Source organism: Leiobunum rupestre, chromosome 11 (assembly GCF_980474605.1).
Source record: "Leiobunum rupestre chromosome 11, qqLeiRupe1.1.hap1, whole genome shotgun sequence".
In the NCBI taxonomy this organism is placed as follows: Eukaryota; Metazoa; Arthropoda; class Arachnida; order Opiliones; family Sclerosomatidae; genus Leiobunum; species Leiobunum rupestre.
The window spans coordinates 28,476,270-28,494,748 of record NC_143394.1 but is presented as its reverse complement, the minus strand read 5'-3'; the positions used below and the strand labels follow the sequence as shown (position 1 = coordinate 28,494,748).

Genomic DNA, 18,479 nt, shown 5'->3' with positions numbered 1-18,479 from the left:
CGCGCAAATGAAAGCCACGCTTGTCTCGTCAACGCGCTAAATAAACTGGGTCCCAATTCAAAGCGCGCCCCGCCCCGATCCTAAGTGGATGCGCGAGTTTTAAGGGCCACCTGACTTCGGTGGAAATAATGATCCCCCAAAAGCATCCTCGAATGTTTTGATCCCGACGTTCCTCGCGGAAAGAGGCGAGATGGAAAAAGTGATCCGTAATTGTCGGAAGTGAATGCGGAAAATCTGTTTCGAAGGCATCGCGATGGCTCGTCATTAAAATTTCTAACGGTTGAAACAAGCGATAACAGCGGGGGAGGGCTGGCGTTCAGGACCTTGAAATGGCTCTCGTGAACGGAGTGCCTCCATTCTCACCGCTTTTAATTACGACCCGTTTTCTGGGAGTTTACTAAAACACAGTGGCGCTCCATTTGAAATTGGGGTTGGGCCAAAGCCGATATGAAGGGCCCTTCCGAGGCAATTATTCTGGCGTACTGTTAAAAAGTCGTGTCGTTTTAAATATCGCTAACAACGCCACACCGTTTCAAATATCGCAAAATACGTTACGTCGTTTCAAATATCACTAACAACGCCACACCGTTTCAAATATCGCAAAATACGTTACGTCGTTTCAAATATCGCTAACAACGCCATGTGCACCGTTTCAAATATCGCTAACAACGCCACACCATTTCTAATATCGCTAACAACGCTACACCATTTCTAATATCTCTAACACCGCCATGTGCACGGTTTCCAAATGTTGCTAACAACGTCACACCGTTTCAAATATTGCTATCAACGTCACGTCGTTTCAAATATCACAAAAGAAACACACCGTTTCAATTAAATATCGCTAACAACGCCACACCGTTTCTAATATCGCTAACAACGCCACACCATTTCTAATATCGCTAACAACGCCACACCGTTTCAAATATCACAAAAAAGTCACACCGTTTCAAATATCGCTAACAACGCCGCACCATCCACACCATTTCTAATATCGCTAACAACGCCATGTGCACCGTTTCCAAATATTGCTAACAACGTCACACCGTTTCCAATATCGCTAACAACGCTACACCGTTTCCAATATCGCTAACAACGCTACACCGTTTCAAATATCGCTAACAACGCCGCACCATCCACACCATTTCTAATATCGCTAACAACGCCATGTGCACCGTTTCCAAATATTGCTAACAACGTCACACCGATTCCAAATATTGCTAACAACGTTACACCGTTTCCAAATATTGCTAACAACGTCACACCGTTTCCAATATCGCTAACAAGGCTACACCGTTTCAAATATCACAAAAAAGTCACACCGTTTCAACTATCGCTAACAACGCCACACCGTTTCAAATATCGCTAACAACGCCACACCATTTCTAATATCGCTAACAACGCCATGTGCACCGTTTCCAAATATTGCTAACAACGTCACACCAGCCACACCATTTCTAATATCGCTAACAACGCCATGTGCACCGTTTCGAAATATTGCTAACAACGCCACACTGTTTCAAATATCGCTAACAACGCCACACCGTTTCAAATATCGCTAACAACGCCACACCGTTTCAAATATCGCTAACAACGCCACACCAGCCACACCATTTCTAATATCGCTAACAACGCCATGTGCACCGTTTCCAAATATTGCTAACAACGTCACACCGTTTCAAATATCGCTAACAACGCCACACCGTTTCAAATATCACAAAAAAGTCACACCGTTTCAAATATTGCTATCAACGTCACGTCGTTTCAAATATCACAAAAGAAACACACCGTTTCAATTAAATATCGCTAACAACGCCACACCGTTTCTAATATCGCTAACAACGCCACACTAATATCGCTAACAACGCCATGTGAACGATTTCCAAATGTTGCTAAAAACGTCACACCGTTTCAATATCGAAAAAAGTCACACCGTTTCAACTATCGCTAACAACGCCACACCGTTTCAAATATCGCTAACAACGCCACACCAGCCACACCATTTCTAATATCGCTAACAACGGCATGTGCACCGTTTCCAAATATTACTAAGAACGTCACACTGTTTAAAATATCGTTAACAACGCCACACCGTTTCAAATATCGCTATAACCGTCATTCTGTTTCAAATATATTTCGTCCATTTCTATTTCATATTATTGTTTCCATTTAATGTTTATAAGTGAATTTGGAAAAGATGTAAGCCCATGGTTCAAAGGCGAGGTAGGTAGAGGGGAAAGCCCCCGATTCGAGAAATATTTTCTTATTTAGAAGCATTTATTTAATATTTCCGTCGAATGCTCGTAACGCCATAAGTAGCTGGAGAAAGAGGTAGGCGCGTTGCATTTTAAAAATAGCGGTGATATCTTCCATCTAAAAAGGGCTTCGAATTACTCCCAAAATAGTAGGTTTCCTTTTACAAACATTTTTCTTTAATACTTTTATTAAACTTTTTAAAAACGCGCGCGCGGCTCGAGGTTACTTTTTTAAATTGGAGGAAAAATTCCTTTTCAACACATTCCAAGATTCGCTTTTTGAAACTTATCTTCGGGGAAATCCTCTATAGTTTAAACCGGGACTAAGGTGACTTCACGTTGGACGTACGGATGATGTAAACCTTACCCTCCCATTTGCGCCTAGTACGTAATGCCAACTAACCAGGATGAAGAGGGAAAAAATGTATTCTATTTTTAGTCCCGGCTTTTTATAAAAAAGATGGCCGGGAATTCAAGTTTGATTTTATTTTTACGCTGTTTTGGGATGGTTTGACTTTCATATAAATAACGCCCATTAATTTACATATCTGGTTTGGTTTTACGAGTACTACTAGTAAACATTAATATGTTAATGATGATAAAATACGCGAAAAAGTAGATTAGTCCATATTTAAAAGGGATAATATATCTAAATCCTAAACAAATTTGAAGAAATTAAAAAACTTACTAATAACTCGTACCGATACATCTTTGAAATTTTTAATGTTTAGGCTTAGTTTCTCTTTTCGATATAACAGTCGCCAGCCAGATTTCCCGCACGGTACTGATGAGTTCCAAATAGAACGAAACCGGTCTACCGTTGGAATTTCTGGCTATTTTATTTAGTTTTTATGTAGTTTATTACTCGAAGATCTATTTGATCCGAGATTCGCTCGAAGACCTATCGGTACGAGTTATTAGTAAGTTTTTTAATTTCTTCAAATTTGTTTAGGATTTAGCTATATTATCCCTTTTAAATATGGACTAATCTACTTTTTCGCGTATTTTATCATCCTTCTCACAGTGGTCTCTTCTAACTTAACTTATTAATATGTTAATACGAATACGAGTATTCGTGAAATGTATCAATTGACGTCAGAGACATCTTCTGGCCCAAAGTGTAAACTGCACTTTTAAACTCAATTTTTTTATGTTCATGATAGCCAATCTCGAAAACAATTTTAACAATTCATGCCGATTTTTTATAGTACATAAAAGTTTCTTAGGCTTTCTACGTCACAGGTCACGAGGCAAAACACCACACCAACTTGTTTCGCAAATAATTACTTCCACTTTCAAAAGATCATTTTACCCAGACATAAGCTGAAAAATACCCACTTTTACCCATTCCAAATTTCAAAAATACCCTTAAAATTCCCACAAGAAACAAACAATAAAATACCCACTTTTACCCATTCCAAATTTCAAAAATACCCTTAAAATTCCCACAAGAAACAAACAATAAAATACCCACTTTTACCCATTCCAAATTTCAAAAATACCCTTAAAATTCCCACAAGAAACAAACAATAAAATACCCACTTTTACCCATTCCAAATTTCAAAAATACCCTTAAAATTCCCACAAGAAACAAACAATAAAATACCCACTTTTACCCATTCCAAATTTCAAAAATACCCTTAAAATTCCCACAAGAAACAAACAATAAAATACCCACTTTTACCCATTCCAAATTTCAAAAATACCCTTAAAATTCCCACAAGAAACAAACAATAAAATACTCACTTTTACCCATTTTAAATTTAAAAATACCCTGAAAATTACCATAAAAAACAACGATTTAAAAAATGTAGTTAAATTATCACAGTTTTTTTTAATTTTTACAAAGAAAAAGACAATCATATTAATGGTAGGTATGCAATTCGCTATATTAGGGACGTAAACAATGTTTTTGTCTGCTCCAATCGGCAAAGCTGACAACAGAGAAAGAACCGAAAAAGGTCTCGACATAAGCAAAAACAGTTTTCCACTTACGGCCAACTTAGTTACACTTTGTCAAAAAGGGAAATTATGTTTCATGATAGATTATTTTTAAATACCCTTAAATTTCCCATGAAATGTTCAAAATACCCTCATTTTACCCATTACCCGATTTGAGGTCTAACGTTGCCGCGTGTTAATTTTACAGATTTATTTCGATTTTTAAGACAATTTCCGAATGCACGACTTTTGACGGGTTGCGTTCTCCTTGCGTGTTTGTTGCTCCTAGCTGTACATAAGTCGAGAAACTGACTAACGATATTTGGACGGACCAAAAACAAGAACGGTATAAGACAGTCTTTAAGCGTGAAACTATTTTTGTAACGCCTTTTCTTGTTTCATATTTCCGCCCAATATTTTATGTACGGATCCATAATGTTACGTAAAATGTAGTTCCTGTTTGCTTAGTCAAAAGACAAACACCGCGATTCTCGTTTTCCCTCGAAATTGCTTCATTGACGCCAAATGGACGGGTCGGGATTTCTCGTTGTTCTAATCTCTGTCGGTACTTCGCGTTGTCAGTTTTATTTTTAAAGCCGCCTCAAAGACTGCACCAATTTCGCGCTCATTCTTTTGGGAAGGTGATTTCTCAATGCTCCTTCGCGTGTGTCATTCGTGTCATTATCGAATTTACAACGCTGATTTAAATACGTCTTGCAGGAAGTGGCGAAATGTTGTATTTGAACCGATAGATGGGCAATTCTACAACCGGATTGGCCTATTTAATAATAATCAGCCTTAGGTTCAAGTCATCGAGAGACTTTTAATGCCATTAATTCGGGGTAGGTACTTTTGTTCCAATTTCAATCGTCCGAAGGTGGAACAAATGTTCGAATTTCATTCGTCCGAACCGCCGAAATAACAAATGTTTCAATTGTTCGAATTGGACAACTTGTTTGTTTCATTCGTCCGAATCGGTAGCATCACTTGTCCGAATTCGGTCGCTAAATTAATATTTCTTATTGCTGTTTTTTTTGGTCCGGATTTTTTTTTGGCCGATATAGTAAGTGGGAATAGGCGCTTCGATAAATGCCGCTCTCTTTTTCTTTTCCTCTCCTACGCGCATGCGCGAGTCACTGAATAAAATAGTCACGTGTTTATGTTAGTTTTATTTCTAAGGCTAAAGTTGATGGCGCGCGCGCTCATTGTCTTTCAAGAGGCGCGTGCGAAATTGAACGAGCCCTTCTGTATTGAAATATTAAGTAGCGCGCGCTTTAAAATATAAAGATTTTTGCCAGTATGTATTACTACTTCTAGGCAAATAACTGAACAGGTTTTATTTAAGCATCTATTGTGTTGAATGTTGTGGATATTTTAGGTTAGGTTAGGTTAGGTTCACGTTAATGTTACTATTTTCATATATTAACAATATTTAAAAAAAAAACAACCAATTCCTAATGTTCGAAAAAACGGACAAGCGATTATTCGAACAAATGAAATTCGCCAGTTAAGTTAACATAAATTGAACTACTAAATCACCAACAAAAGTTGTGATACATTTTTCGGGCAAATGAAATACGTTTTCGGACATACGATCCTGTTTTCCAGCATTCGGACAAATGATCATTCGGACATTTGTACCACCGTTCGGACGAATGAAATTCGAACAAATGTACCCAAATCGTTAATTCTAGGGGCTTGGCTAAATTGCAGAGGAGGGTGGGGGCAAGTCCTTCACGCCACGCGAGCCAAGAGCTCCCTACACTCACTATTACCGTTAACCTCAACAAGTTTTTAACCGTGGCTTAACTAGGCCAATGCACCCAATGCGATGCATCGGGGCCCGTCTACTGTCACTGGCGTAATTATAGCGGGGCCCATTTTGCATTGGGGCCCAATTTTTCTAGTTACGCCACTGCCTTTTGACACAAGTGACGGTTCTAGTGTTAGTACGTCGATTGCTCAATAGATGTCGTTGTCGACAGTAACTTACAAATCAGACCTAGCGCGTTATATCCGATTGGTTGGAATTTACAACGGCTATGTACAGGGACTAAAAAATTGGGGTATATTGGAAACTATACCCACTGGCAATTGTTAGTTTGATTTTAAATCGTTAATTGCAATAAATATCTTTTCGATTAAACAAAAATAAATTAAAATATTACGTATAACAACATGGATGGTAGAATTTTAAGCATCCTATAAACAATTATATTTTCCTCGATGGTCAAATTGAGAAATCTATCGCTGTATGAAGTAGATCAGCAAATTTCATGTTTTGCCACTAGGAGTGCTGTTGATTCTTACGCGTGCGTTTCTTAGAGTGTAATGGGACTGATGATTCGATTGAAGAATACGGGGAAGCTCATCTTAGTGTTTTATTAGGATCCACCATTTGCTTTAAACAAAATGCTCTTTCTTGGTCTATTCTTTAATTAACCGATACTTGCGTCTAGATTAAATGTCGTATTATCATAAAAGCGCGATCATACGATTTTGGACCTTAGCTTATTGCCCCTGGTAGCTCGCTTAACCCTGGACACGGGTGTTTCGCGGTTGGAATACTTCTACAGGCGTTTTGATCTATTTTTGATCTACGAACGCGTAAATAATCGCGATACCGCGAAAAATTATCGTATTAAAAATTACAATTACAAATCACCAGGAATCCATACCTCTACTTGGAATGCTTATCGCGGCAGATTTTCGTCTCGATGTGGCTGACGGTTTTTTTGACGTCACTATGTTAACTTAACAAACAACAACGTGAGAGGGGAGCGGGCGCAAAGGGGATTTCCTCTTTCGTAGGCGGGGTCAATCAGAGTGATCTTACCATACGCGATACGGCGGGATAAGCATTCCAAGTAGAGGTATGGATTCCTGAAATTACCATTTCGGTCTTTTATTAATTCCGTAAAATCGATAAATTGGATTTCGATACAATGTTGAGAATGAAAAAGGAGGGCTTACCACCCAGGAAGAGGACCTGCCTCTTGAATAAATATTGAATTTCCGCTCGATAGTTTTTAGTGTAGGCACCGAATCGATTTCCGGTCCGTCGGTCAGTGTCCGTCCAGTGCACTTTGGCCACCCCGAACATGTAGACGCGGACGGCCCGTACTTTCACACTCCCCTTGATATCCAGCGCGCACTTTCCTTTGACGCGCTGTCCCAGGAAATAGACGCTTTTGCCGCCATCCAGGACTATGTCCAGCGAGCGAACCCGTCCCAGCATCGCTCACCGCCTCATGTCCGCCACCCGCTCCTCCCGACGCGCTACGAGAACCGCTTCCGCTCTGCTTGGATTTAAATAGCCGCCGATGAATATTACAAATCTCCGCGTAGTAGTGGGACTAGCCTCGGTCGCTAAGCCTCGGACGCGTTCTCCGCGCGCCGCGAAGACAGCTCGGAATTTCGGCGACGCGGCAACGACTACTATCCGCATTTATAACACGATTTTATTCAATTTTTGCCACTAAGTTCCGTTCTCGATTTTCCTCGGCGCGGAATCGGGCCTTGAGGATCGCCAGGTAACATTCCACTCGCTGCTAGCAGTCATTTTCGGTGCCTTTTCCCTCAATACCTGCACGACACGGCCCATCGATCGTCGCCGTCCTCCCCCCCTCGCTTCCCCCACCGCAGCTGACTTCTTCCAGCGAGACATCGGTAGCTCAGATTATAGCACGCGCCCAAGCTTCTTTTTTGCAGCGCACTCTTATCAATTGACGTCATTACTAAGCTTCGTGTACAGGATTTTCTATCGCTAATTCCTACTCTGAAATAGTGCTCGGAATTGTTTATTCATTATCCACAAATTTTCCGATTTATTTAAAAAACGTTGGTAAAAAGAGTATCATTTTAACTTATTTAATTATTTTTTTTACGCAACCAAGCATTTATTTGAATAAAAGTGGAATTTATTTAAATAATTGTTTGTTTTATTTAAATAATAGGCTTATTCACTTTCGATTATTTAAACATTTTACAATTTTTATTCAACTATTGGTTATTTAAATAAATATTGTTTAGATATCGCCGAGCTTATTTTATTCATGGATAAAAATTATTCGAAAATGTTTGTACATTTTCTTACCGAAATGATTATATTTCTAAATCATTTACAAGGTGACCACATTTCCTATATTTTCAATACCTTAGGTTTTCTCGTGTAGTATGTAACCCGAAAACATTCCGTCGTCGTGTACGCTTCTTCATCCTATATTTAACTTTATTTTATTTGCTGTTTTTCGGTAAGAATCCCTTTTTTTGCTTATGATTTCTTATATATTTTCCTTTAATTAGCTTGAAAATTTCCTATTTTGTTCGATAACATTTTCGAGGCATTTTCTTGGTCCCCCTGCATTTATACATAATCAAAAATGAAACTAAAACTTCGTGCTGGTGAGATTTTTAATAATCGAAACTAAAACTAAAACTTTGTTCTGGTCTAGCCATATTTTTAATTACTCTTATTAATTTTTAGTTGATTGGTAATATGTATGCACGGGTGAACAAAAGCGAAAAATAGATTAAAAGTAAAATAAAGCAGTGTTTAAAAAAATCTGATTTAAACCAAAAAAAACTGGTTTAAACAAATAAAACGGATTTTTGGGTCTTAATGGCGTAGCAACCGTATAACTGGCCGTAGAATTAAGGATTTCTTTTGTATTGTTTTTACATTTTAGATTTAAAGGTATATTTTTATTCCAATACAATTAATTTACCCGATTTCCAAACTATAGTATCTCGGATTTTATAATATTAAGATAAATATTTTAGAGAATCAATTGATCAAAATATATGTAGTAAATAAATTAAGATTACGTTACATTTTCTATTTTTTGGGGCGTAGAATTGCAGCTTGAAGATACAATTTTTTAGTGCCAATTAGGTTATGCTATGTAGAAAAATTGTATTATAATTATCCCTGGTGGTTTGCTTCACCTTCAACGTCAGTGTTTCTGTATCTTTGTTTACATTTTACTGTTTTCTTGATTTATTTTTATTGTTTCAGTGTATTTTATCATATTGTACCGGTAGAGTCATTGACTCCTCCCTGTTAATTGTAATTTATGGACGGTATTAAAGTCATTCATTCATTCATTCTGTTTTCTAAATTGTTTTTTTTTGTAATTAGTTTGTAAATATTGCATCACTAAGGTTTAAAACCTTTCTATGGGACCTGGTCTGTTTTGATCTACCAAAATAATCAGTAGCTTCAAAAGAGGCATACACTACCGTTAACAGTCATATTGTTTCATTTAAATAATTAATATCCGGATTAATACTTTGGTTTTTTTAACTTTGTTACGATTTACTCTAAATTATTTACAATTATAAATTTGTACATTTTCTTGCCAAAACAAGACGAATGTAATAATCAAAACCATATTTATCCAGTATCAAAACTGGAACTAAATGTTCAGCTAAAAGGTTTACAGCTATATTACTATCTTTTGTTATTTAATGGCACTGGTAGATTGTAGGGTTCAGGTTTTTAATAAAACTTCGAAATCGACAAGGCACTGAGAACAGGGCCCCCAGAGGTGCTATAATTCCTATAAAATCCTATATTTTCAAAAATGTCCGATAACATCCTATATTTTTAGCAAAATCCCCCAAAAGTCCTAAAAAAATCCTATAATTTTGATATTTTGCTCATTTCAAATCCCGCCACTCAGTTAAATTTCTAGATTTAGCTATAGGATAAATTCCTATACCAAGTCATTCTAATTTATACTTTTGTTATTGTTAACATGGTTAGCTAATAGTATATTTTTGTGATAAAATGGTTAAATATTTTCTATTTTTGAAGTGAAAATCAAAGATTTATTTCTCTAAATATAGAGTTTGTTTTTAAATGCATAAAGTTAGTTAATTAAATAGCATATACGGGTTCTACAGATTATTTTAAGACGAAAATGTTATATTACATTTTTTGGATTTGGGCCGCCGTTTAAAAGTTACGAAACACTTGATGTATGGATGACCCCTAATTTTAACGCTAGTTTTAATAAAATTATCAATGTAAATAAATTGTTTCATTCATAGCCCAAAATAATATTTCGCTGTGAGTAGCGCGCAAACGTAAAGTTTTGAAGACGAATGAAAAATTCACGCGCTTCGGAAACTGTTTTGAACAGCGCGAGCCCACGCCTGAATTTTTCATTAATCTTCAAACTTTACGTTTGCGCGCTAATCACAGCGAAATATTTTTTGAGCGCGTTCGGAGAGCCACGAATGAAACTATTTATTTACATTGATAATTTTATTAAAACTAGCGTTAAAATTAGGGGTCATCCATACATCAAGTATTTCGTAACTTCTAAACGGCGGTCCAAATCGAAACAATGTCATAGAACATTTTCGTCTTAAAATAATCTGTAGAACCCGTAGGTGATCGCTCAAACCACCCTTTTTGAAACACCCTGTATAGTCCTATAAAATCCTATAATTTTGTAAAAATAGTCCTATAAAGTCCTATATATTTTGAAAAGTAATCCTATTTTTCCTATAAAAAAAATTGAATATTTGAGTGGGGGCTCTGTTAGAAGCAATCTAAACTTTAGTTTTTGTTTAAAGTCTTTAAAAGAGTTTAAAAAAGGTGTAAAGCCCCATTTTCAATCACGATTTTTCCGAACAAAAATCACACTTTTGCGTCAAAACCAACCGGGAGAACCTTCTCTATCTGCTTTGTTGTCACGAGAAGCAGATAATTAATTTGATTTGATATAGGCTTCTTTTGAAATAAAAGCGCGTCCAAAAAGCAAAAGCGAAAAGCCTGAAATTTATCGTAATTGAAAACGGGGCTTTAGCCCTTTAAGTATAGTCAGAAAATAGTCATTATTAGCTCAAATTAAATTTTAGTTACGTATATAAAGCTCAAGAAGAATTCACAAAAACCCGTTGTTTTGGTTTAATAAAAAATACATTATTTTCCAGCTTCGATTAATATAATAAAAGTAAAATTTCTAATAACAGCGATAACATCGGTACGGAAGGGATTCGCTTACCAGTTGGCAAAAAGAGATCCTGCTTGGCGATAACGTAGTGTATGTAATCTTCAGAATCGTATTCTCCGCTAAAGTCGTTTTTCAGCCTGACCGTGGCCTTCCCGAACATGTACACGCGAACGGCGTCGGCTTGAAAGTTACCCTTTATGACTACCGAACAACGACCTTTGACCCTTTGACCCACGAGGTACACGTCGCCGTCCAAGATAATGTCGAAGGAACGAACGCGCCCCATTTTCTCGGAAACTTAGTTTCGCTCTCTGAAACCGAAATGGAGAGTCTAATCTTACGAAATTATTGAAATCGTAATTAGGATAAAACAGTGAAAATTAAATATCTGGCAAATTCCGCGTCTGGCTTCGAGTAGATTCGGGTTTGAGCTTGGAAAGGGAGACTCGCGGAAGTGGAAATGACTCTTCTCCGCGTAGTAAGAGAGGCTGGAGGTGAGATCATTTTTAAGCCTTAGTTGCTCGTCTTTCGTACGAACGCGCCGCGAAGGCGCTCGAGAAGCAGGTCCTGGATCCATCTTTTGAAGAGCACGTTTTTAAATAAGGCTCAATTTTTCAGATAAAATATAATTACGTTAATTATAATTAAATACTTTAAAAGAAGTGGATTGTCAAATTAAAATTTTTATTTAAGAAACTCGAGTGTAAAATGGACTGTTTACTAGAGCTTTCGGTTTGTAGCGTGGGTGTTCTAACTTTACTAATCAGGTGTACAAATTGTAAGTAATTACTTGATATAACTTAAGAAAGTCACTGGAAATCACCGATATATTACGATAATTTGATGGAAATCACCGATATATTACGATAATTTGATGGAAATCACAGATATATTACGATAATTTAGTGGAAATCACAGGTATATTACGATAATTTAGTGGAAATCACAGGTATATTACGATAAATTAGTGGAAATCACAGGTATATTACGATAAATTAGTGGAAATCACAGGTATATTACGATAAATTATTGGAAATCACAGATATATTACGATAAATCAGTGGAAATCACATATAATGAGAAATGAGTGGAATTCACAGATATATTTTGTAAAATCAGTGGAATTCACAAATATATTATAAGAAATCAGTGGAAAGCCCAATTATATTATGATAAATCAGTGGAAAGCACAATTATATTATGATAAATCAGTGGAAAGCACAATTATATTATGATTAATCAGTGGAAAGCACAATTATATGATAAATCAGTGGAAAGCACAATTATATTATGATAAATCAGTGGAAAGCACAATTATATTATGATTAATCAGTGGAAAGCACAATTATATTATGATAAATCAGTGGAATTCACAGATATATTATGTAAAATCAGTGGAATTCACAGATATATTATGTAAAATCAGTGGAATTCACAGATATATTATGTAAAATCGTTGGAAATCACAGATATATTATGTAAAATCGGTGGAAATCACAGATATATTATGAAAAATCAGTGGAATTCACAGATAGATTATGAGAAATCAGTGGAAATCAGATATATGTGAAATTCACAGATAGGTTATGAGAAATCCGTTTGTAGGACCTTTGTAAATCAAAAATAAATATTATTACAATGAAAATTTTAATTTAACGATTCATGTACACTTAATTATTTTATTACCATGTACTTTGAAGATTTTGGTATTTACACTTCATAACGTTAAGTAATGCCGTTAATGCAGGATGTTGAAGAAAAATCGTCTATTTAATTGTAAAAGAACCTGATATAATTAATGGCATTTCATAACGTAATTTCCGGTTTGCATTCCGCAATGAGGCCGCTCAATTGAAATAACTTTCTTTTCACGTTCTAAGTTGTAGCGCGGCTATTGCAAAAGTGACCTGTCATCCAGTAATAACAAGAAAATAATTATTTAATATTTCCTTTTAGGTTGTCTTTCTTCTGAGGGCCTCATATTTTTCTGCCCAACTTTTCTAATTCGTCACCTCTTAAGTAAGTTTCATTTAGCCTGTAGAACTTTGTGGTGCCATATTTAACGATAACACTTATAGGGGCCCCTGAATAATATTATTTCCATTGTTATAAGGACAAAGAAATTGAATAACGGACCAATCCACGCTGAAATATCATAAGTAACATTTTAGACATAAGTATTACCATAAGTAATATTGTTATATAAGTGTGACACTTCCTATTTTACACAAGCAAAAATTTTACTGAGAGCTATTCGCAAGACAGACTGCATTACGGGCTTCGTCACACGTAGTCTTTGACAGCGCCTCGCTAGGGGGATATTTTATTCTTGTGATGACGTCACTCCGTTACTAGCTCTTACAAGGAGAGTACCCGAGGTGTTTATTGCCGATTTAGTTCAAAGTCGGCCGTAATGTAGACCTATATGAGATATGAAATTTCCCAAAAGGAGACGTTGCACTACCCATTCGATTTGCCATGGCAACCGAAAATGTTTTTGACCACTTACAACCAAAATAAGATTTTTTCCTTATTTTACCCAAAATTTGTTACAAATTTACCCTAGAAATGTTTCAATTTACCCAAACTGGATGAAATTTACCTAAATGTGGTCCAAATTACACATTTCGTGATTTTGAAAATTTTTCTAAATTTTCGTAGCTAGGACCCTGTGAAACCGAGAAAATCCCATGCTTTTTTAAATGGAGATTTTATTGTTTTAAGTGATCAAACACATTTTCGGTTGCCATAGCAAATCGAATGGGTAGTGCAACGTCTCCTTTTGGGAAATTTCATATTTCATATAGGTCTACATTACGCCCTACTTTGAACAAAATCGGCAATAAACACCTCGGGTACTCTCCTTGTTAGTAAAATATTCCCCAAAGTGACAAACTTATGGTACAATATAATAGACTTATGGTATTACACGTCCTATTCCCCCGATGTCAAATTCAGGGCCACTCATTTAAATTGCTAGATTTTGCTATAGGATAAATTCCTATAAAAAGTCATTCTAGTCTATACTTTTGTTATGGTTAGCTACTAGTATATTTTTGTGATAAAATGGTTAAATAGTATCTATTTTTAAGTGAAAATCAAAGATTTATTTATCTAAATATAGATTTTGTTTTTAAATGCATAAAGTTAGTAAATTAAATAGCAAAAAAATCCTATCATTTTGTAAAAATAGTCCCATAAAGTCCTATATTTTTAGAAATATATTCCTATTTTTCCTATAAAATTTTCTTTGATAAATTTGTTTTTATATCAGCAAAGGCCAAACGTTTTTTCTTAGTTAAAATAACCCTTTCACCAAAATAATGGTGAGTTATTGACTAGCTAAATAAAAGTTATTATGACGGTGATTATCTTACAAATCGAGATCTAACTGCGTTTTGGATCGTATTTACCTAGTAATTTTGATAACAGAATTACCACATTTTTTTAACGCAATCGCTTGGTGACCAATCGATATCAATAACGGATACCATTTGTTGCACGGTTCGTACAAACCGAATACCAGGAAATTATTTTTTTATCAAAAAGAATACTTTAAATATCTGTCAAGGAAAATCCAAATATCTGGGAAAATTTTGATAACTCTGAACACTATAATGACGAAAGTCAAAAATGCACAATGTGCAGCTTCTTATTTTTTAACTAAAATCATTGATTTAAATCACCTTTAATACTTCGACGTATTTATGAAAATGTACGAACCTATTTTCTCTAGCAATGTCAATTCAATAAAATTTAATTTTTAATTATTGTTATTGAAATTATTAATGAATTTGTCAATAAAAACCGGCATAACATCTTTTAAAAATCTATAAAATCCGTTAAAATCCTATTTAAATCAAATAAATTGTTTTTTTCTATTTAAAAAATAAAAAACAAAACCCTGAATTTACAGATTTAGCACGACAAAAGGTGTACCAGGGCCCCTAGAGGTCCTACAATTCCTACAAAATCCTATATTCTCAAAAATGTCCTACAAAATCCTATATTTTTAGCAAAATCCCCAAAACCTATAAAAATAAAAAACCTATAATTTTGATATTTTGCCCATTTCGAATCCTGCCACTCAGTTAAATTCCTAGATTTAGCTATAAGACAAATTCCTATACAAAGTCACTCTAGTTTATACTTTTTTTATTGTTAACATGGTTAGCTACTAGTATATTTTTGGATTAAAATGGTTAAATAATTTCTATTTTTTAATTGAAATTGAAAGATTTATCTCCAGAAATATAGATTTTGTTTTTAAATGCATAAAGTTAGTAAATAAGATATAATTTGAAAAAATCGTCCTGTATTTTTAATTTTAGAAATATAATCCTATTTTACCTATAAAAATGTTTAAGATTTGTACTCAATTTCATACACCTGTAATTGGTGCACAGATTTTTTAGGAAAAGTCAAAAGCGTTTACTTATCAGTGATATGTTACTTATGATTTTATTTAAACCGGGTTGAAGGTACCGTTTAAACGCATCGTTTTCAATAATTAGTGGCAAAAAGTCTTGTCTCCAGCGAGTCGTAGCAATAATTGAGTATCGTGAAATGATAATTGCCGTTAAAGTAAAACCCGACAACCTCGGGGAAAGGCACATACAAGGTCGACGAATTTTAAAACCGCCTTTTGCGTTTATAAAGAATAATTTTTCCAAAATGCAAATACATTTTTCTTTGACAGTAAACCTGAAAAAAAAACTTTGTGTTTTCCACTTGAATTAGCTTTCTTTACTTCGCGCCAAAATCAACATTTCGTTTTTACACCAAAACAGTTTAGAGGAGCTCCTAAATAAAAACTAAACTAAATTCGTCATTAACAAATGATCTGTTAATTGTCGCGGGAACCTACCGAAAACATTTTGCAATTCTTTAATAGAAGTGTTTTGCTCGCTTTTTCAAACTGAAGGGCTGGTAAAATCTTTAGCCAAAATTGTTGTTGAAATGTTGATTATCGACGGTTGGAAAACCGTGGTTGAAAAGTGATTATTGATCGAAAATCTAGTTAAAATAAGGAGACAGTTGCAAATATAAATAAAGTAAAAAATTTTAAATTAATTTAAAATAGCAACGGTTTTTGGAGAAAAAAATTTGCATACGTAACTTAGGAGGGCTAGGTTCAAATAGTACCGAAAGGTAATTTTTGTAAATTAAAAGATTAGGTCAATAACCAATCGCGGACAATATTAGAGTAATAACAATATAAAAATGTTGGAATTCAATCTTGTGATAGCATCTCCAATAAATAATTATTACTCATTTTTCAGTAAAAAAATATACTTCGGAGTTGCCATAGGTCAGGGAAAAGTCTGAGAAATTGGAAATAGGTCTAAACGTCCCTTCCTAAAACTGGGGAAAGTCGGGGAATTTAAATCTGAAAATATGGTGGCAACCTTGAATTTTCCAAGAAAACTGGGAAACGTTGGGGAATCTGCAAATATAGTGGCAACCCTATATTTGAAAAGAAAACTGGGAAAATTCAGGGAATTTAAATCTAAAAATATGGTGGAAACCCTGTATTTGCTAAGAAAAATTGGGAAAATCCAGGGAATCTGCAAATATAGTGGTAACCCTGTATTTGCCAAGAAAACTGGGAAAATTCGGGGAATTTAAATTTGAAAATATATGCCAAGAAAACTCGGAAAATTCAATGAATCTGCAAATATACTAACAACCCAGTATTTGCCAGTAAACTAATTACAGCCGAGACTGGAAATTACAACTGTTTGCCGTACTATTTGCCAGCTGGATGTTTCACCTTGGAACACTGGGAGATGATGTCTCGCGGTATTTTTCCATTGACGTCTTTGTAGTGTCAAGTTTACAGAAAATATTAATGACAAATTCGTGATTTGGCAATACTTAAAAGTAACGAAAACCGGGATATTTTACGAATAATTACTTTTTGATTACTGACAATATTTCCTTTGGAAATAAAGCAAAATACCTGTGCGAGGCCGTGATCTTGCTAAGAACTCGTGACACCATTTAATCTGTACAGGTAAAAATTCATCCGTTAATCCGAGAGCTTTATTATCGTATAGTCCCAATTTCACGAGTGACTATAAATAATAACCTCTATCGCGTTAATAATAGAATGTTTGCCAGTATTTACCGCTCTTTTATCGTGAGATTGTGTAACGCGCTTAATTGGTTTATTACGCTTTTTATATGGCCGTTATATTTGTGGAAAGCCTATATTTAATATATTTATAGATCGGGACTAGTGCTCGGAATTGTTTATTCATTATCCACAAATTTCCGAATTTATTTAAAAAACATTGGTAAAAAGAATATCATTTTAACTTATTTAATTATGTTTTTTACGCAACCAAGCATTTATTTGAATAAAAGTGGTATTTATTTGAATAAAAGTGGTATTTATTTGAATAAAAGTGGTATTTATTTGAATAAAAGTGGTATTTATTTGAATAAAAGTGGTATTTATTTGAATAAAAGTGGTATTTATTTGAATAAAAGTGGTATTTATTTGAATAATTGTTTGTTTTATTTAAATAATAGGCATATTCACTTTCGATTATTTAAACGTTTTACAATTTTGATTCAACTATTGGTTATTTAAATAAATTTATTTAAATATCGCCGAGCTAATTTTATTCATGGATAAAAATTAATCGAATGCCGAGCACTAATGGGGACCAACATCTTGAATTGTTTTAAACAGCTATTAAAGAAACCAGTCGTCGCGATAGGATGATTTCTGTTGAAGCTCAAGATTATTGGGAAGACTAACAAGGAGAGTACCCGAGGTGTTTATTGCCGATTTTGTTCAAAGTCGGCCGTAATGTAGATCTATATGAGATATGAAATTTCCCAAAAGGAGACGTTGCACTACCCATTCGATTTGTCATGGCAACCGAAAATGTTTTTGACCACCTAAAATAAATATAAGATTTTTTCCTTATTTTACCCAAAAAATTCCAATTTACCCTAACTTAATGAAATTTACGTAAATGTGATCCAAATTACCCATTTCGTGATTTAAATTTTTTTTTTTAAATTTTCGTAGGTGAAACCGAGAAAATCCCATGCTTTTAAAATGGAGATTTTTTGTTTTAAGTGATCAAAAACATTTTCGGTTGCCATGGCAAATCGAATGGGTAGTACAACGTCTCCTTTAGGGAAATTTCAAAATCTCATATAGATCTACATTACGGCCGACTTTGAACAAAATCGGCAATACAAATCTCGGGTACTCCCCTTGTAAGTTATTATTTATATTAATTTAATTTACAAATCAAATAATTTATTTTAATAATAAACCGTGTTGAAGTTATTATTG

The 18,479-nt window shown here is 34.8% G+C and overlaps 1 protein-coding gene across 2 annotated transcripts in view; it reads right to left on the bottom strand.

Moving 5' to 3' along the window:
• The window catches only part of LOC149922144 (arrestin domain-containing protein 3-like), a 34,220-nt gene that overhangs the window by 13,795 nt on the left and 1,946 nt on the right, over positions 1-18,479 (bottom strand). The window contains exon 1 of one of the 2 annotated variants that reach the window (XM_090164220.1): positions 7,170-7,835. The exons of the other annotated variant lie outside the window; for it this stretch is intronic. Coding sequence (XP_090020346.1) covers positions 7,170-7,434 — 265 coding nt within the window. The 5' untranslated portion in view covers positions 7,435-7,835. Of the gene's footprint in view, positions 1-7,169; positions 7,836-18,479 lie in introns of those variants that run through there. 2 annotated transcript variants of the gene reach the window in all.